Source organism: Bos javanicus, chromosome 7, assembly GCF_032452875.1.
Source record: "Bos javanicus breed banteng chromosome 7, ARS-OSU_banteng_1.0, whole genome shotgun sequence".
NCBI classification, from domain to species: Eukaryota; Metazoa; Chordata; class Mammalia; order Artiodactyla; family Bovidae; genus Bos; species Bos javanicus.
In genome coordinates this window covers 101638451-101659000 of record NC_083874.1, presented here as the reverse complement: position 1 = coordinate 101659000, position 20550 = coordinate 101638451, and the positions used below count along the sequence as shown (strand labels likewise).

At 37.6% G+C, this 20550-nt stretch overlaps 1 protein-coding gene across 3 annotated transcripts in view; it reads left to right on the top strand.

The window, feature by feature from the left end:
- The window catches only part of GIN1 (gypsy retrotransposon integrase 1), a 31005-nt gene that overhangs the window by 2641 nt on the left and 7814 nt on the right, over nucleotides 1–20550 (top strand). The window contains exons 1-6 of one of the 3 annotated variants that reach the window (XM_061424499.1): nucleotides 8082–8609; nucleotides 9576–9721; nucleotides 11481–11674; nucleotides 13310–13615; nucleotides 19709–19900; nucleotides 19990–20163. In XM_061424499.1, coding sequence (XP_061280483.1) covers nucleotides 9580–9721; nucleotides 11481–11674; nucleotides 13310–13615; nucleotides 19709–19900; nucleotides 19990–20163 — 1008 coding nt within the window. In that variant the 5' untranslated portion in view covers nucleotides 8082–8609; nucleotides 9576–9579. Of the gene's footprint in view, nucleotides 1–8081; nucleotides 8610–9575; nucleotides 9722–11480; nucleotides 11675–13309; nucleotides 13616–19708; nucleotides 19901–19989; nucleotides 20164–20550 lie in introns of those variants that run through there. The other 2 variants (XM_061424498.1, XM_061424500.1) reach the window with 2 other exon arrangements.

Genomic DNA, 20550 nt, shown 5'->3' with positions numbered 1-20550 from the left:
CTTGGTGACTCAGACAGTAAAGAATCTACCTGCAATGCAGGAGACCCGGGTTCCATTCCTGGGTTGGGAAGAACTGGAGAAGGGACTAGCTACCCACTCCAGCATTCTGCTGGGAGAATCCCGTGGACAGAGGACACTGGTGGGCTACAGCCCATGGCGTTGCAAAGAGGCGGACAGGACTGAGTGACGAACACTGCCACTCAGAAGGCTCTACTTTTTGTGAACTAATTTTTCTTTCTTATGCATTTCTGTTTCTTCTTGTCGTCTGTCTTTACGGACAGAACAGTATTAAATATTATGGATGATAAATACTTAAACATTTTAACAGTAATTATATATTGCTGTACCATATGCAAAGAGCATTTCAAATCCATTATCTCATTGGTCTTTATAATTGTGAAAAAGAAAGGATAAGTAATATTTCTGTCTTGTCACACATGGATACTGAGACTTAGGTAACTGTTGCATGCTGGAAATTTTGACTCCTAAAAGCCTTACCTTTTTAGATAGGCCCTTTCTGAAGTGAAGTAATTGTCACCTTTGAAACCTGTGCTCTTTTTATATTAATGCTACCTCTCCTGTCAGGAAATGCAAGTAATTCTTGTTCATTTACAAATAGTTGAATAGCCACTGTGTCCCTATAAAAGTCACCTTGTAGCTTTTCTAACAGAAGCCTGAACCAAGTATCAATGTTATGAAAGCTGAGGATGAGAAATAATTAAATTAGTGGGGGAGAGGGGTTGAGGTTGGAAAAACATGAAATTTGAAACAACAGAGACCAAGGTTTAAATGTCAATGGATGGGCTCACTCTATTGCCTTGAGGAAAGTGGACAATCTCTCTGAAGCTACGTTTTTTTATCTCTAAAATGTATGCAAAATTACTACCTACCCCTTAGGATGTTGTGAGGATCATCACAGTGTAGTACCATATACATGTTTGCAGCTGTTTTTAAAATTTGCTTTTGTGGTTATTTTTAAAAATTAATTTTAAAAAATTGTTTCCCATCTATATAGTTTTGGCTTTTCTAGATGTCATAAAAAGAGCAGCATGTAGTATGTTTGTAGCCTTTTGTGTCTGGGTTTCACTTAGTCCAATAATTTTGAGGTTCGTCCCTATTAAATATATTTGTAGTCCCTTTTTGCTGAGGGGTATTGCACTATGTGGATCTACCACAATTTGTTTATCCATTCACTTGTTGATGAGCATTTAGATTGTTTTTAGGTTTTGGCTGTTACGAATAAACATTCTAGAAATATTCACATACAGATTTTTGTGTGGACATGTACTTTCATTTCTCTTAAGTTAAAGCTGTTTTCCAACATGTTTACACCATTTTTTATTCTTACCAGCAGTGCTTTGCATGCTTGGTAGTACTTAGTATTGGCAGATTTTTTTTTTTTTTTTTCCATTTTGATGGATTTGTAGTGGTATCTTATTGTGATTGAGAGCTTCCCAGGTGGCTCAGTGGTAAAGAATACATCTGCAAGTGCAGGAGATGCAGGTTCGATTTCTTGTCTGGGAAGACCCCCTGCAGAAGGAAATGGCAACCCACTCCAATATTCTTGCCTGGAAAAACCCCATAGACTGAGGCGCCTGGCAGACTGCAGTCCATGGGGTCACAAAGAGTCAGACACGACTTAACACCTGAACAGCAGCAAAAACTTGTGGTTTTAATTTGTGTTTTTCATTGCATAATGGTGTTGAATGTCTTTACATGTTATCTGCTAACCATATCTTCTTTGACGAAGTGTCTGTTCACATCTTCTGCACACTTTAAAATTCGGATTGTTTGCTTTCTTATTATTGGGCTTTGATAGTTCTTTATAGATTCTGGACCCACTTTTTTTAATTATATATGTGTATCGCAAGTATTTTCTCCCAGCTGTGATTACTCTGTTTTCTTAACAGTATTTTAAAAAGAACATAAGTTTAATTTTTTTCTTTTACCGGTGGTTCTTTATGTTTGCTATCTGAAGTCATTGTCTAACTTAAGCTTACAAAAATTTTCTCTTTTACTGTCTTCTAGAAATTCTCAACCTTTAGTTTTTACATTTAGATCTGTAAACCATCGTGAATAATTTTAATTTCTTTGTATGGTGCAAGGTGTTTGTTAAGATTCATCTTTTTTAATGTGGATGTTTAGTTAGTTGCTTCAGCATCATTTGTTGTAAACATTACTCTTTCTCTGTTGAGTTACCTTGCCACCTATGTAAAAAAATCAGTACATACCATTTCTCTGTAGCTGTATCTCTGGATACTATTCTGTTCCATAGATTGATGGCTATCATTTTGCCAGTACCACCGGGTCTTGATTACAATAGCAATAAGTAAGTCTTGAAACAAGGTAATATACAAATTTTCAACTATGTTCTTGTTTTCCAAACTTGTTTTAGCTATTGTGAGTCATCTGGTTTTCCATATTGATTTTTTTTTATTATTATTATTTTTGTCCGTGCCACAAGGCATGCAGGATCTTAGTTCCCTGACCAGGAATTTGACATACCCCCAGCACCACTGGACTAACATGTCAATTTTAGAATCAGCTTGTTGATTTCTACAAAAGAGCTTGTGGGTTTCTGTTTGCATTGCATTGATTCTGTAAATCAATTTGGGGAGAATTGACATCTTAGTTAAGTTTATACAGCTTTTTTCATTGTTAGGGTGGGGAGTGATCTTTTTTTCCACCAGGCAGAAGCCTGTAGAAGAATTCTTTAATGCTATTTACTTCCATTGTTGAATATTATAATTTACCAGTCAATTTCAATCTAAATTAACCCCTTGAGGTCTTTTTTTCTTATCTGGAAAATGGGATATTGTATGGGGTTCCTTTGAGTGCTGTTTTAAAGTATTTTTAGTCGAGATCTAATTTTTCATTGTGTGATGTGGTATATTTAATTTTTCAAAAATCTTTTCTCTTTCCCTACTTGAAGATTAAATATATTTTACTATCCTTTTCTATAATTGTGTGAAAGAATAGAAATAATAGAATAATGAAACAGAATAGAAATAATGAAATAAATTCCCTCCTGTTAATAATAATTGGTCTTTCAAATTAGAGAGTCAGTCTTATTTCCTGAACATTTTGGAAATTAGAAATACATGTCATCAAGAATGATGTGTTAAAGAAGTGTAAAAATTAATTTTACTAAGAGAAAATGAAATGGAATGCCTTTTTCTTCTGCGAAATTACCACCTGCCTTATTTTCTGTATTTAGGAAGTGCTTAGGAAAGAGATTGGAGAAGGAAATGGCAACCCACTCCAGTGTCCTTGCCTGGAGAATCCCAGGGACTGCGGAGCTTGGTGGGCTGCTGTCTGTGGGGTCGCACAGAGTCGGACACGACTGAAGCGACTTAGCAGCAGCAGCAGCAGCAGCAGTAGGAAAGAGATGCAAGAAAATGACCTGATAGGTGCTTTTTGTTATACACGTAGAGAACTTAGTATTAACTTGTTTTCTGCCAGGTTTCTTTAGTTCCAGTTAAAGAAATGCTGGAAACTTTTAGCCTGTACCTCTAGTTCAGTTCAGTTCAGTTCAGTCCAGTTGCTTCATCGTGTCCGACTCTTCTCGACCCCATGAATCGCAGCACGCCAGGCCTCCCTGTCCATCACCAACTCCCGGAGTTCACCCAGACTCACGTCCATCGAGTCAGTGATGCCATCCAGCCATCTCATCCTCTGTCGTCCCCTTCTCCTCCTGCCCCTAATCCCTCCCAGCATCAGAGTCTTTTCCAATGAGTCAACTCTTCGCATGAGGTGGCCAAAGTACTGGAGTTTCAGCTTCAGCGTCATTCCCTCCAAAGAAATCCCAGGGCTGATCTCCTTCAGAATGGACTGGCTGGATCTCCTTGCAGTCCAAGGGACTCTCAAGAGTCTTCTCCAACACCACAGTTCAAAAGCATCAATTCTTTGGTGCTCAGCCTTCTTCACAGTCCAACACTCACATCCATACATGACCACAGGAAAAACCATAGCCTTGACTAGACGAACCTTTGTTGGCAAAGTAATGTCTCTGCTTTTGAATATACTATCCAGGTTGGTCATCACTTTCCTTCCAAGGGGCAAGCGTCTTCTAATTTCATGGCTGCAGTCACCATCCGCAGTGATCTTGGAGCCCAAAAAAACAAAGTCTGACACTGTTTCCACTGTTTCCCCATCCATTTCCCATGAAGTGATGGGACCGGATGCCATGATCTTCGTTTTCTGAATGTTGAGCCTTAAGCCAACTTTTTCACTCTCCACTTTCACTTTCATCAAGAGGCTTTTTAGTTCCTCTTCACTTTCTGCCATAAGGGTGGTGTCATCTGCATATCTGAGGTTATTGATATTTCTCCTGGCAATCTTGATTCCAGCTTGTGTTTCTTCCAGTCCAGTGTTTCTCATGATGTACTCTGCATATAAGTTAAATAAGCAGGGTGACAATATACAGCCTTGACGGACTCCTTTTCCTATTTGGAACCAGTCTGTTGTTCCATGTCCAGTTCTAACTGTTGCTTCCTGACCTGCATATAGGTTTCTCAAGAGGTAGGTCAGGTGGTCTGGTATTCCCATCTCTTTCATAATTTTCCACAGTTTATTGTGATCCACACAGTCAAAGGCTTTGGCATAGTCAAGAAAGCAGAAATAGATGTTTTTCTGGAACTCTCTTGCTTTTTCCATGATCCAGTGGATGTTGGCAATTTGCTCTCTGGTTCCTCTGCCTTTTCTAAAACCAGCTTGAACATCAGGAAGTTCATGGTTCACGTATTGCTGAAGCCTGGCTTGGAGAATTTTGAGCATTACTGTACCTCTAAGTGACTTATAATATCAGTGTTATTAGTCTACAACCTTTTCTTAATCTCTGAAAATTTAATAAATCTAATTTGTGTTTACTTATTAGATGCCTAACTCACAGTTGTCAAACTCTGTGCCAAGGCCTTCCAGGACATCATAGTAAATTCACAGGGTACCATGAAGTGTTTTAAACCTTCAAAGGAAACACAGCTGTATTCAACATCTATCAGATGTCTTGTGGACTACTAGTTGACAGTTTCAACATTAGGTCACACTACTTTCCTTTCTTCTACATCTTTGCAAAACTGGGTTTTGGATGTTGGCTGTGGTAATAATGCAAATACTGCATGAAAACCAGTATGGAGGAAGAAAAGAAGGTGACAGTGTTTAATCTGATTCCCAGGTTTCAGAAGTGTAACACTGACCAGAGGTGCATGCATACCGTTAGTAAGAAACTAGAGTTACCTCAACACTATATACTGAATATTTTATTCCTCCAAAATTCATATGTTAAAGTTCTAAGCCCTAATGAGATGGTATTAGTAGGTGGTGCCTTTGGTAGGTGATTAGATCCTGAGGGTAGACCTCTCAGGAATGGAATAAGTGTCTTTCTAGAAGAGAACTCTGAGAGCTCCTGAACCCCTTCTACCATGTGAGGATATAGCAAAGATGCCATTTATGAAGCAGGAAGCAAGCTCACCAGACAGGGAATTACCACTTGTTCTTGAACTTCCCAGCCTCTAAAACTAGGAGAAACAAGTGTTTGTTATTATTAAGTCAGATATCTAGTCTATGATACATTGCTACAGCAACCCAAATGGACTAAGACACCCTGGAGAAGGGAAAGGGGGAGGGGTATTGTGGGAACTCAAAGAGGTTTTTAACTGTAAGGGCAAAATACAGACATCACTGTGCTTTTTGCAGACATTCGTGTTTCCTCATGGCCAGTTTTTTCCTATGCTAAGTCACTTCAATCGTTTCCGACTCTGTGCAACCCCATAGACAGCAGCCCACCAGGCTCCCCCGTCCCTGGGATTCTCCAGGCAAGAATACTGGAGTGGGCTGCCATTTCCTTCTCCAATGCATGAAAGTGAAAAGTGAAAGTGAAGTCGCTCAATCTTTTCCGACTCTTAGCGACCCCATGGACTGCAGCCTACCAGGCTCCTCCGTCCATGGGATTTTCCAAGCAAGAGTACTGGAGTGGGGTGCCATTGCCTTCTCCGAGTTTTTTCCTACCAGTTACAATTACTCACATCCTCCTGTTTCAGTTTGGTGAATCACATGGATTAATTTGCTTGTGTGGAAGAATCCTTGCTTCCCTAGTATAAACCTCTGTGTTTTAAGGTCTGTATTTCCTTTGAGGTGTGAGAGTTTGGTCTTTTACTCCTGCAGGCTTTTTAGAGGCCTGATGAGACTTCTTCCCCCCATTTCTTTTAATGTCCTTCAGGAAATTTGCAATGTTTACTGGTCTCTGAAAAGAAGGCAACAGAGAATTTTACATTTTAAACAAAATAAACATCTTTCTGCAGGTACCGTGCTCTCAGTGGCTAAACTGGGATGTTTTATTAAAGTTTTCTTTTAGATGATTTAGAATATTGGTGGTCCCAAAAGCCAACAAGGGAAAACATGGGGTCATTGGGGGAATGACCCCATGGGGTCACATGGGGAATGCGGGGTCATTTATAATATATGATACATTTTACAGAATATAGACCATAATGATTTAAACTAAGAAAAAGCAGGTCCTTCTGGCTCTTAGACTTGGAAGAGCTTGTGTCAGTGTATCTTAGAGAGAAATGTAAGATAGGAAAATGATTTTTGCTTGTTTGTTGGTTGTTTTTTTAAGAGTGAAGGAGAATTAATACAAAACTGGAATGACAGGCAAATAGATTGGTAGACTGACAGTCTATACTCCCTACTTGAAACCACACACAGCTTCCTAAATTGAAAATTGATGAAGGATGGAAGTTTGGTACAGAATCCTTTGGCAGAGGAAAGGCTGTAGGCAGGATGGATGACATGAAAGTAAAAGCATCGAGGGGTCTCCTGTCGCAGATTGAGGTTGCGAAGCCGCGCTTCCCCACCGTCAGCTGGAAAAGCACTGAGGTTTAGAGCACGCGGAACCGGAGAACACCAGACGTGTCTACAGCAAGGGCTGAGTGCGCACAGGGCAGACCCTCTTGACACGCTTCCTGTTGCCAGCTTCATCTAGGAAAACTTCTGTACACATCTTTTGATGGTCATACACTCATTTCACTAGGATGTAAACTTAAAAATAGAATTGCCAAGTCCTTAGGGTATGCTTAGCTTTAGAAGAAGCTGTCAGTTTTCCAAAGTGACTGTAGCCTTTTACACTTACACAAACCATGTGTGAGAGTATCCTCCCAACACCTGCTGTCTATGTTTTTAAATTTAGCCTTTTTGGTAGTGTATAGTTGTAAATCATTTTGGCTTTAGTTTGCATTGCCCTGGGAGTAATGATGTTTGAGGACATTTTCACTTGCTTATTATCCCTTTGAGCATTCACTTTTTTTGAAATCTCATGTGAGGTATTTCCCTGTTTTTTTATATTTTTATCCTTTGCCTTTTGATTTTGTCATAATTCATTGTATTTGCTGGGTATGAGTCCTTTGTTAGATATATATATTAAAGTTATCCTCTCCCAGTCAGTGAATTATCTTTTCCCTTTCTTAATGGTCTTTCGATGAACAGATTTTGATTTTAATAAAATCTAACTTGTTATAATTTTTTTCTTTTATGAATAGGACTTTTTGTTCCTGTTTCAGAAATCTTTATCTTTTCCCAAGGTTTTGAAGATCTTTTTCTATGTTTTTGTCCAGAAGCTTTATACTTTACTTTTCATATTTAGGTTTGTGATTTATCTGGAATTTTGTAGATGTTGGTAGATGGTTGATATTAATTTTTTTCTGATACAAATATCCAATTGCTTCAGCATCATTTATTGAAAAGACCATCTCTTCTCCCATTGAATCAATGCCCTTGTTGTAAAGTAATTGACTGTATACATGTGGATTTAATTCTGGACTCTATATTCTATTTCCATGGCCTGTTTGTCTTATGCCAAGACTTCACTGTTGTATTTACTGTAGTTTTATAAATGGTTTTAAAGTCTGATCCATTTATTTTTGAGATGTTTTAGAAGTTGTAATAAGGTACATTTGTTTGATTTTTGTAACCATTTATTACAAAATGGAAAAATTATATATTAAGAATTTAATTAGAATAAACTGTTTTATAGAAATAATTAACCTGTCTTTTAGTTATGATAGGAGAGAATTAGTCTTACAGAACGTTTGCTTTTAAAATAGCCTACACTTTATACTAATCTAAGGTTAAGGGATGTTAGAAACATACTGATATTCCAGAGTTGTGAGAAGATCAGAAAGATGGTTATTAAATGTGCAAAGTGCTGTTTCATTGGCAAAGAGACTTAATAGGCTATTTAAGACCTAGTTCATAGGCCTAGTCTGTTCTGCTTTGTTCTGACCTTCTCTCTGCAGAAATATTTTCTTTTATCCTTATCCTTAGATCTTCTGGTGGTCAGTAAACGTCCATATTAATTTTGAAAATTCAAAATGTTAAGTCTTTGCATCAGTTAACATTTCTAGTGGGAAACAGAAGATATACTCTGGTGGGATTTTAAAGAAAATTTAATAAAGCTCCTGTTTACACACCTGATGGGAAGGGTCAAAGAAGGCAACGTGGCTCCTGGAGACTAGCGACAGCAGAAAATAGCTACCACCTCTAGGGCTGAAGTGTCGAGAGGAAATGGTACAGACTTCCAGTGAGAGCTAGAGACACAGAAGATGGGCTTCCTGGTAAGGAGCTATGGTTGTAGAGGGTTGCAGCTTAAACCAAGGAAGGACCTGGGAAATAAATATCCTGACGTCTTCTGCTGCCTGATTTGACTGCTCATACCTCCTGCTGGACAAGGCCAACCAAAAAACTGTAAATGCAGTCTGTAAGGGCCAGTCTGTTAGGGTACAGCAGCAGGGAGAGTAAGGTCAAAAATATATCTGGATCAGTTAGGTGGTGACAGATGGAATAACCAGCACAGAAGAGTTTGTTTCAACTGAAAATATGAAAGAAAAGATGTTTTTCTTTTAATGTAATGGTTTTTCGTAATGCTTAGGGTCTAAAATAGAGAAGTTTTGTTTTGGCCAGTACAGGCAGACTTTTTATAACACGGAGAAAGTATACACAGAACAAAAATCTTTTCTGTTCAAGAAAAATTAGCTTCCATGTAGTTCAGAATAGTGTATGAAATCTAGCATAGCTAAAATCTTCTTTGTCATTTATCATCTGAACATTTTAAAAATGGATCTTTTTCATAAATGATTAGATTTTTGTGACCATGAATATATTTAGAAGTAACATAAAACTACATTTTTCCTTTTATCACCTATCATTTATTTAAATGTCACATAAGAGAACCATCCTATATAAGTAACATTTCAAGTGATGTGTAATAAGAGACTTTAAGCAAAACTTTTTGAAGTGTACTTGTTCCTTTTTTCCTAGTATGGGGAAATTTTTAAGTATTTCTTTTCACTTGGAAAGAGACAAGATAATGTGTCATGTTGTATCTCAAAAACAGCATCTGGATATTCTAGTTCATATACATCATACTGTTCCTTTTCTGTACTGCAGTTATTTCTTGTCACTGATAATATTCCAGGAAAGTTCAATTCATGGATAAGCACAAATATGACACAAGCCTGAACTGAAATAGCAACTGAATTAGCTTATCACTTAAATTGTATCTTTAAATACCTTTTGCCTAGGTTCATGATGGTTCGTAGTGGAAAAAATGGTGACCTTCATCTTAAACAGATTGCATATTATAAACGAACTGGTGAATATCATCCAACTACACTGCCTAGTGAGAGAAGTGGCATAAGAAGAGCAGCAAAAAAATTTGTCTTCAAAGGTAAAATACCCCCTGTTTTTAGTATAGACTTTTATATAGGTGCTTCCCCATGTGGAGTTCTTTGTGGAGTCCTGAGGATTTCTGTAGCAATTGGTTGTTGCTTAAATTGATAATGGCGTTCAGTCGAAAGCAAAATAAAAATCACGTTGAAGCTAACTGAAGGCTAGTAAGCATGAAAGGGGCATTTTAAATCATAGACAGAAAATGATAGCATGAAAAAACCAGCACTTGCCTAAATTAACGCCGCTCTTGTCCCTTGGCGAGTCCTACTTCGGTGGTGCACTTGCGGGCACTCACGTCACCCTCAGTGAAGAACTGACTGGATGCCTAATGTGAAAATGTTGACAAAGTTAACTTATTTACTCTATTACTTCTGTGATTCCTCCCTCTCCCTGCTGTTAAATGGTTTCAGGATCATATTTATCTTTGAACTCCTAATCTCCCTGAGTGAATTAAATGTTTGAAAGGCAGTGGAATATTTATCTTGAAAGATTATGATCATTCTCCCCTCTTTGTCCTCCTCCTCCAAAAGGGAAGAGAAGTTTGAGATATATAAGCAAAAAGTACAGTCACCAGATGGCTAAATGAATGTTGGTGTTATTAACGGGAATTTTGCTTGTAGGTACAGAATCAGGCTTTTCTCAAAGCAGGTCAAGAAAATTCTAAAATTATAAATAAAGACCTGCTTATTTCTCCCTGTGTACATCCCTTCCAGTAGCTCCCTTTAATTGAAGAATGCTAAGTTGCTTTAGTCACGTCCTACTCTGCGATCCTGTAGATTGTAGCCCGCCAGGCTTCTGTGTCCATGGGAATCTCCAGGCAAGAATACTGGAGTGGGTTGCCATGTCCTGCAGGCAGTCTTCCCACCCAGGAACTGAACCTGCATCTGTTATGTCTCTTACACACCTATTACATTTTACACTAAAGAGTATTCGTTCATTCGTTCACTTAATGATTTATGCACCAATTGTTTACTGAGTTCCTACTATGTGCCAGTCACATTTTAGGCCTTGGGAATACACTGATGAATGAAATAGATTAGGCTCCTGGCCTTAAGTTGCTTACTTTCTAATTCAAGTAAGGAATGTTCCACTCAGCATATTCTTAGCTAAGCACACTAACAATGGCGTCTTTCTGAGTTTGAATATTCATCCACACTGGAGAAGTGGCAGTTCTCTTCATGCCCTGATTACCTTGCTCATAGACTCTTTTTAGGTGTCTCCAAAGGAAAGCAGAACTGTCCTGAAGATTAAAGTTCTGCTACTTTCTTGGCTTTACTAACCCTATTTTCCTACTCAAATCCAGAAAAACTTAAGAGAGGTGGTGGCTTACAAAAGTACAGTTCTGATGAAATGCTCTTTTGGAAAATTCTATTCCAGAAGTTGCTTATCTGTACATAATTTATTTGCTAATTCATGCCATTTTTAGGAGGTGCCTGCTGCAAGTGTTTTTCTAGTTTGATTACTCCCATAGGAAGATTTTATACTCCCATATTACCATGTGCTTTGGTGAACAAGTTAGCTCTACTTGATTTGATAGCTACAAAACTATAGCAGCTAGATCTACATATCCAGTAAGTATAACAGTGGAAGATGTTTCAGATTGTATGGTAGCATCATCACAAATATTCTATCTTAGAGGGAGAAAGATTTAACCAAAACAAAAACCCTTATGGTTTGAAGATAAGGCTGTGATTATCTTAAAACTATATAGATGTCTAAAAATTGCAATGATATCATTTTGGTGTTTTTTATTCTAGAAAAGAAGCTGTTTTATGTCGGAAAAGACAGAAAACAGGATCGCTTGGTAGTTGTTTCAGAAGAAGAAAAAAAGAAAGTCCTAAGAGAATGCCATGAAAATGACACTGGAGCCCATCATGGCATATCCAGAACCCTTACTCTAGTGGAATCCAGTTACTATTGGACTTCTGTGACCAATGATGTCAAACAGTGGGTATGGCTTATGTCTTTAGAATATTTTGAATAATGTCTTTATGGTATACATTCAAAATTCATTACTGCTTTAGATTAACTCTAGATATCACTTCTCATTAAGTACTTTTTGTATGGTCACTTCTCAAGTACTTTTTGTATGGGTAGTTTTTTGTGCAGAACATTTGAAGAGAGTTTTATTTCCCTTCAAAAGTCTTCTTTAAAATCACTGAAATATAATTTGAACTAGAACAAAACATTATTTAAATATTTGAATTTACTACATTTAGATTATCTTGGGCACAGATTTTCATCATTGAACTATTTTGTGTGGCAGAATTTAAATGGGGCTGAAGTTTCTTTGACTAAAAATAAGTCACTACATTTTTAATGACATTCATACAGTCTTTTCTTGAGAAGAGAATATGTTTGTGATAAATCAAGCCCGGTATGTTTCTCATCTTTTGTGCCTGTTACTGTCTTGACATAGAAAATGTCAAGTATGACAGAAACCCCCAACCAACAAATGAAGTTGTGAAGATAATGAAGTTATTCTGAGTTTTGTAACATTATAACCCATTAGGACCTTCAGCTTCTTCTGATAGAAAATTCAGGGATTCTTGCTGCTAGGTCAGCTGATCCCTACTCGTGTGCTCATGTGCTGTCTGTAGCAAATGGTAGAAATTCCTTGGTTTATGTGTGAGGATCCTTTAATAATTGTGATAGTGCATTAAAAGACTGTCATTTCAGGCATAAAAAATTAACATATTTAATTTAACCAAGTATCATTTGTGAGTCTGTGAAGGTATTCCAAAGACCTCAGTGTTTGTATTCACCTTTAGAACATGCCACACACTCCTTTTCCAATATTCAGTGAAGTCTTTGTCAAATCTTTATCATTGAGAAATGAATTTTGGATGTAAGGTTATTTGTGATGAGAACTAGTTTAAGTTAGAAAATAAAAATTTAATCAAAAGTAACTATATTTCAGTAAAATCATTTTAAAATTTTTGTTCAGGCCTTGATTTGAAAGTAGTTTCCAAAATAGAGTTCCGGAAATATGTTGAACAATGGTATCTTCCACAAGTCGGTCAATTTATATCTTCTCATCTCACTACAATGAAAACACCATGACAGCATGGGCTGGATTTTTGTTCGTACTCTTTTCCTAGGACCTAGAGGAATTTCTGGCATCTAAAAATATTGCTTGAATAAAGTTATATTTTAATAAATATTACTGCAGTAGATGAATGAATGAACTTATTAGAGTGGTATCTTTAAAAGAAAAATATTTTTTGCTTATAGAAATTATATACTCACATACTGATGTAAAATTATAGCAAATATGTTTTGAGATCTATTCATTTAATAAGTATTTATTGATTGTAAACCAGAATTATGTTCCATGTGAATAAGACCCATTAACATGGTCATTGAATAGTTGATTTCAATTAATTAATAGCAATTAATTAATAGCAAATATTTGATTATTCTGAATAGGTTTCATTTTATTCTGAGTACAGTCCAAAAGTTTCTCCCTTAAAATATAAAGTACCTATATCAACCGTTACAAAGTTCAGATTTATAATACTGCTTTTTTTATATTGGATATATTAACACTTGTCTATCTTTTCTTTATTATATGCCTGTTTTATAGGTATATGCTTGTCAGCATTGCCAAGTGGCAAAAAATACAGTTATTCTAGCACCTAAACAGCACCTTCTCAAAGTGGAGAATCCATGGAGTATAGTTACTGTTGATCTGATGGGCCCATTTCATACAAGCAACAGAAGTCATGTATATGCTATAATCATGACAGATTTGTTCACAAAATGGGTTGTGATTTTGCCTCTTTGTGATGTTTCAGCATCAGAAATTTCTAAAGCTATTATCAACATATTTTTCTTATATGGGCCTCCTCAGAAAATAATAATGGACCAAAGAGATGAATTCATTCATCAGGTAAGACAAATAAACTACTTAGATCTAGGAGCATATTTTACTCACTTTTCAGTGTACAACACAGCTTATTATATGATGCTTAATAAGTTTAGATAAATTCCTACAGATATAAAGGTTTAATATTGTATAGTACAAAAGTAGTTGAACTGGAAATTAAGAGACCAGTATTTTAGTATCAGTACTTACTATGCCACTAAATAATTGAAACTTATCTTTAGTTTTCTTCAAACTAAAATGAGATGGGACCAAATAGTCTTTTTTTGCTACTAGCTTAAAAATTCTGTGATTGACATGTAGAGGGAGAATTGACTAAATGGAGAAGTATTATACATCATTTCATGAATGAGAATATTCAATATTATAATATCAATTTTTCTAAAATCAAAATTAATTTATATGATTAATGGATTTCTAATCAGCATTAAAAAGGAGGAAGCATTTTCCCTTGCCCTGGCCTTTTTATCCAAATTAAAGTTAACCTGAAAGAATAAGCAGACAGTAATATATACAAAAAAATCTAACAAAGGAATATACTACTATATTTAGAGGTATATTATTAAATTTTTACAATTGACAAAAGACTGGTATAAATAACCAGACTAAGTTCACAGCACCTTTGATATCTCAATCCAGAAGAAATACCTAAAGTTATACTTATTAAATAGTTAGGGCTTGGGTCAGGGGGTTCCTAAGGTGATCTCCAGGTTTTATATTAATAATTCACTAGGAGGACTCTGCAGATGGACATACTCATGCCCAAGATTTATATAATTAAAGGATACAAAGCAAGATTAACAGAGAAAAGGCTCATGGGGATAAGTCCAGGGGAAAACCAGGAACAAACTTGTAAGACATTCTCTCCCAGTGGAGTCTCACAGGACATGGTTAATTCTCCCAGTGAAGAGTTGTAACAACACATGTAAATTGTTGTCTACTAGGGAAGCTTATTACAGACTTGGTGCCTGGGATTTTAAATGGAAGCTGATCACATTGGCACCCAAAATTCTAGAGTCTCTAAAGAAGTTTTCAGCATAAACCACCTTCTTTGTAAAACAGTTTAGGCACCATGAGCCATCCTTAATCCGTTAGGGAATGGTAGAAACCCTCACAGAATCCAGGTTCCTAGTCATCAGCCAAGGGCCAACTTTGTAAGCAGGACTTTCACAGGATAGCAGCCTTAGTTCTGCTGTGTTAACTCTTCCTACACAGGTCCAAACAACTTAGTGTTTATGTCCTAATCACTTAGCCATTTAAGAGAATAATAGTCATAAATTGAAAGAAAACTATTTTCATTTCATTCTTAAATAGCTTCAGTTAGTTACTAATGGGATATATATGCCTGTTGACCTCTGCTCAGTTTTTCAAACCTTGGAATCAGATTAAACACTGTAATCATTTCCTGTTTCACAATGATTTTTATACAATTGTTGCTTTTTATCATAGAGCATAGAGCAAAAGTCACTTAGTCGTGTCCGACTCTTTGTGACCCCTTGGACGATAGCCTGCCAGGCTCTTCCGTTCATGGGATTCTCCAGGCAAGAATACTGCAGTGGGTTGCCATTCCCTTCTCCATGGGATCTTCCTGCCCCAGGGATTGAACCTAGGTCTCCTGGATTACAGGCAGATTCTTTACTGTCTGAGCTACTAGGGAATCATGACACCTATCAAAGAACACTTCTATAGAGATACATCATTATCGAGAGAAATGTAGTCTTACCTAATCTAATGTTGAAACCGTAAACTACCTTAAGCTAGTAGTTTCCAAGGTGTCCAACAGATGCCAAGGGGGCCATTTGGCACAGAGTTCGGTAATTATGTTCAAAATGATAGAGCTGGTATCACAAGAGAGTGGAGTTGGGGAAGGTTTATTTAATACATTTAATTTAGTTAATAGCATAAATAAAAATTTTCTAATTATTTCTATTTATTTCTATAATATGATTTTAGGATTACTGCATACCAAAATTATTTTCAGATAAATTAAAATTTTTGTGTTTTTTAATTGAAACAAACAAAAATTCAATTAACTTTAAAAAAAAAAAAACTCCAGAGACTGACTTGACATTCCAGGCTTAGGGAACAGAGGCATAAATTTGAATGGAAAAATCACCAAATTTGGGCTGTTTAAAAATTAGAAATTTGTATGTGGTAAAATTTGTATGTGGTCAGTTTTCATTCCAATCCCAAAGAAAGGCAATTCGAAAGACTGCTCAAACTACCACACAATTGCACTCATCTCAATGGCACCCCACTCCAGCACTCTTGCCTGGAAAATCCCATGGATGGAGGAGCCTGGTAGACTCCAGTCCATGGGGTCGCTGAGGGTCGGACACAACTGAGCCACTTCACTTTCACTTTTCACTATCATGCATTGGAAAAGGAAATGGCAACCCACTCCAGTGTTCTTGCCTGGAGAATCTCAGGGACAGGGAAGCCTGGTGGGCTGCCGTCTATGGGGTCGCACAGAGTCGGACACGACTGAAGTGATTGAGCAGCAGCACACACTAGTAAAGTAATGCTCCAGATTCTCCAAGCCAGGCTTCAGCAATATGTGAACCGTGAACTTCCTGATTTCCTGATGTTCAAGCTGGTTTTAGAAAAGGCAGAGGAACCAGAGATCAAATTGCCAACATCCGCTGGATCATGGAAAAAGCAAGAGAGTTCCACAAAAACATCTGTTTCTGCTTTATTGACTATGCCAAAGCCTTTGACTGTGTGGATCACAATAAACTGTGGACAATTAAGAAAGAGATGGGAATACCAGACCACCTGACCTGCCTCTTGAGAAATCTGTATGCAAGTCAGGAAGCATGGAACAACAGACTGGTTCCAAATAGGAAAAGGAGTCCATCAAGGCTGTATATTGTCACCCTGCTTATTTAACTTATATGCACAGTACATCATGAGAAACACTGGACTGGAAGAAACACAAGCTGGAATCAAGATTGCCGGGAGAAATATCACTAACCTCAGATATGCAGATGACACCACCCATATGGCAGAAAGTGAAGAGGAACTCAAAAGCCTCTTGATGAAAGTGAAAGTGGAGAGTGAAAAAGTTGGCTTAAAGCTCAACATTCAGAAAACGAAGATCATGGCATCCGGTCCCATCACTTCATGGGAAATAGATGGGGAAACAGTGGAAACAGTGTCAGACTTTATTTTTCTGGGCTCCAAAATCACTACAGATGGTGACTGCAGCCATGAAATTAAAACACGCTTGCTCCTTGGAAGGAAAGTGATGACCAACCTAGATAGTATATTGAAAAGCAGAGACATTACTTTGCCAACAAAGGTTTGTCTAGTCAAGGCTATGGTTTTTCCTGTGGTCATGTATGGATGTGAGAGTTGGACTGCGAAGAAGGCTGAGCACTGAAGAATTGATGCTTTTGAACTGTGGTGTTGGAGAAGACTTGAGAGTCCCTTGGACTGCAAGGAGATCCAACCAGTCCATTCTGAAGGAGATCAGCCCTGGGATTTCTTTGGAAGGAATGATGCTAAAGCTGAAACTGCAGTACTTTGGCCACCTCATGCAAAGAGTTGACTCATTGGAAAAGACTCTGATGCTGGGAGGGATTGGGGGCAGGAGGAGAAGGGGACAACAGAGGATGAGATGGCTGGATGGCATCACTGACTCAATGGACGTGAGTCTGGGTGAACTCCGGGAGATGGTGATGGACAGTGAGGCCTGGCGTGCTGCGATTCATGGGGTTGCAAAGAGTCGGACACGACTGAGCGACTGAACTGAAAATAGCCAAAACATAAAGGCCAAGAAACAGGCCAACAAAAATAATGCAGATTCATGCAGGAAAGTGTTACTGACTTTATTATAAAAGATTCAAACAAAAAACTGAGTCAGTGACAGAAATGTAATTCACAAGAGGGAAGAAAAATATGAAAAAAGATTCAAACCGAATAGTAATGAGTAAGGCACTCATTTTTTGTTTATCCATATCAAGAAAAATAGTAATAATAACAAAAATATCAAGTCGACTATAGATCAGAGAATGCGATGGCACCCCACTCCAATAATCTTGTCTGGAAAATCCCGTGGACGGAGGAGCCTGGTAGGCTGCAGTCCATGGGGTCTCGAAGAGTCGGACACGACTGAACAACTTCAGTTTCACTTTTCACTTTCATGGCTTGGAGGAGGAAATGGCAACCCAGTCCAGTGTTCTTGCCTGGAGAATCCCAGGGACAGGGGAGCCTGGTGGGCTGCTGTCTATGGGGTCACACAGAGTTGGACACGACTGAAGCGACTTAGCAGCAGCAGTAGCAGCAGCAGACTACAGATAAAATAATACAGCTCTACATTCCAGGCAGTATTGCAACTCAAAACTAACTCTTATAAAACAATTTGCCAGAGATCCATTAAGAGCCGTATAGACACATATACACACACACACGCATGCATATGTTTTCTGGTTAGATTAAAAATCTGGGTAAAAGATTTTATTACATATATTATACATACATATTTTGTGTGTATAACTATGTAAAAAATATATGGAATCTAGAAAGTGGTATTGATGAATCTGTCTGTAGGGCAGCAGTAGAGACAGAGACATCGAGGACAGACTTGTAGACACAGCAGGGGAGGGAGAAAGCGGGATAGATTGATAAGAGTAGCACTGAAACAACACACTGCCACACGTGAAACACACACATTGCCAGACGTAAGACACAGTGGGAATTTGCTGTGTGACGCAGGGAGCTCAGCCTGGGGCGCTCACACCCGTGAGGGGTGGGATGGGCTGGGACGAGGGAAGGAGTTTCAGGAGGGCGGGGACATATGTATACTCACGGCTGATTCATGCTGATGTATGGCAGAAACCAACACAACACTGTAAAGCAGTTATTCTCCAATTAAAAATAAATACATTAAAAATTTTTTTTTAGAAAATTAAAAAAAAATGTAAAGAAGCTAAAACAAAAATTTGTATGGTTAACCATACAAATTGTATGGGGCTTTTAAGAGCAATGAGGTTACAGATTTTTTTTAATTTTTCAGTTTGTGTTATCATTATATTATGTTATTATCAGTTTGTGTTTCAGTATGTGTTATCATTATTAGCTTAGTGATTAAAATATGCATAACCATCTGTTGTTTTGTGATTGGTGCTCAGCAATAACTAGTTCTCCTAGCCTTCCAAATAGGCTGTCCTAGCCTTTTGCAGGTGAGTAAACCCAAGTAGCACTTTTGGCCAGAGAAATTAAATGAATGAACGTGTGACACTTTCAACCCAAAGTATTGAAAACCTCATGCTCAATTCTTCATTCTTCCAGTCTTATTCTTTCTCTGGAGAATCAACTGAATATTTCAGGTGTGACCCTAAGCGATAGTGGATTTTCTCTTATCCGGGATTGTTGAGGTGCCTAGGGGAGGACAGTTGCTTTGGAGAGACACCCTGGCCTGTAGCTGGCCTTGTCCTAGCAAGTAGTAAAATTTCTGAGTTGAACCCTTGAGCCTTGATTGGGTTTTGTAACTTGCCTACCTTGACTAAGGTAGCAGTCATCTGCAAAATAAGGAATGACAATATTAGAGCTTTTGTTTATTTTTTCCATCCAATAAGAAAGAAATGAAGCTTTTACTAATATGTATAAATTGATAATAGCCTCCTGAATCAACAAAGCAGAAGACTGTGTGTTGCACATGGTATGGAAATGTATCTTGGGAGAAAAGTGAGAATCTGCAACATGTGGGAGTCCATAGTGGCCCCTCACTCATTTTTTGCTTTCCTGACAGTAATCTAGTTTCTAGATATTGTCCAGTTTTCACCAAACTACCCTTCATGGAATGGGCTTCCCAGGCTCGGCGGTAAATGCAGGTTTGATCCATGGATCGGGAAGATCCCCTGGAGAAGGGAAATGGCAACCCACTCCAGTATTCTTGCCTGAGAAATCCATGGACAGAGGAGCCTAGTGGGGCTATGGTCCATGGGATCGCAGAAGAGTCGGACACGACTTAGCCACTGACACAGCAAACAAATGGTCAAGGAAAAGGCAAGATTTAAATTCCTTTGAAACCTTTCCATCAAGGGAAAAATAAAATACAGACTTTTAAAGTCACTGTTGTTTTTATGTATTTTTCAGATCAATGTAGAGCTATGTGAATTGTTTGGCACAAAGCAAATTGTTATTTCTCATGCCTCCCAAACAATTAATCCAGCTGAAAGTACACCTAGCACTATCAAAACCTTTCTTTCCAAACATTGTGTGGACTACCCAAACGACTGGGATGACCACCTGCCAGCTGTTTCATTCGCCTTCAACGTCACTCACTTGGTATGTATCTGTTTATAATTCAGTACTTTTGAGTTATGATTATCTCTTGGCTGCATGTTTTATTACAAATTGTTTATTTTTCTTGATAGGAACCTACTAAAAATACACCATATTTTCAAATGTTTAATCGAAATCCTTACATGCCTGAATCTTCAGATATTCGTGAAGTGGATGGTGATAATACAAGTATGTTTGCCAAAATTCTAGATGCAATTAAAGAAGCTGATAAAATAATGGAGAATAAGACAACTTCAGTGGGCCAGGTGATTCTAATAGAAAAAAAACTATAAAGTCTATAAAATGATACAAAAAAGTTTTTTCAGTATATATACACACACACATACATATGATACACACTGAAACCAAATTTTTTCTATTGAATTCTGCATGTCTTGATTAAACTGTGTTTATTAGCTATGAAATTCTGAGAGACATTAATAGGACCATGTGTTTTGGAATGAAGGTGCAGCTGAATTCAAACCCCTGGTCTTGCTTCCCAGTTGTTTAACTTGGGCCTGTTACTTCCTCTCATATTTCTTTATTTTCTTTATAAAGTTGGGGTAATACTGATTTTGAAATACTATTTTAAAAAATTAAGTGGGATTCTTCTGTAGCTTTCAGTAGCATCTCAGTAATATTTTTATTATAAT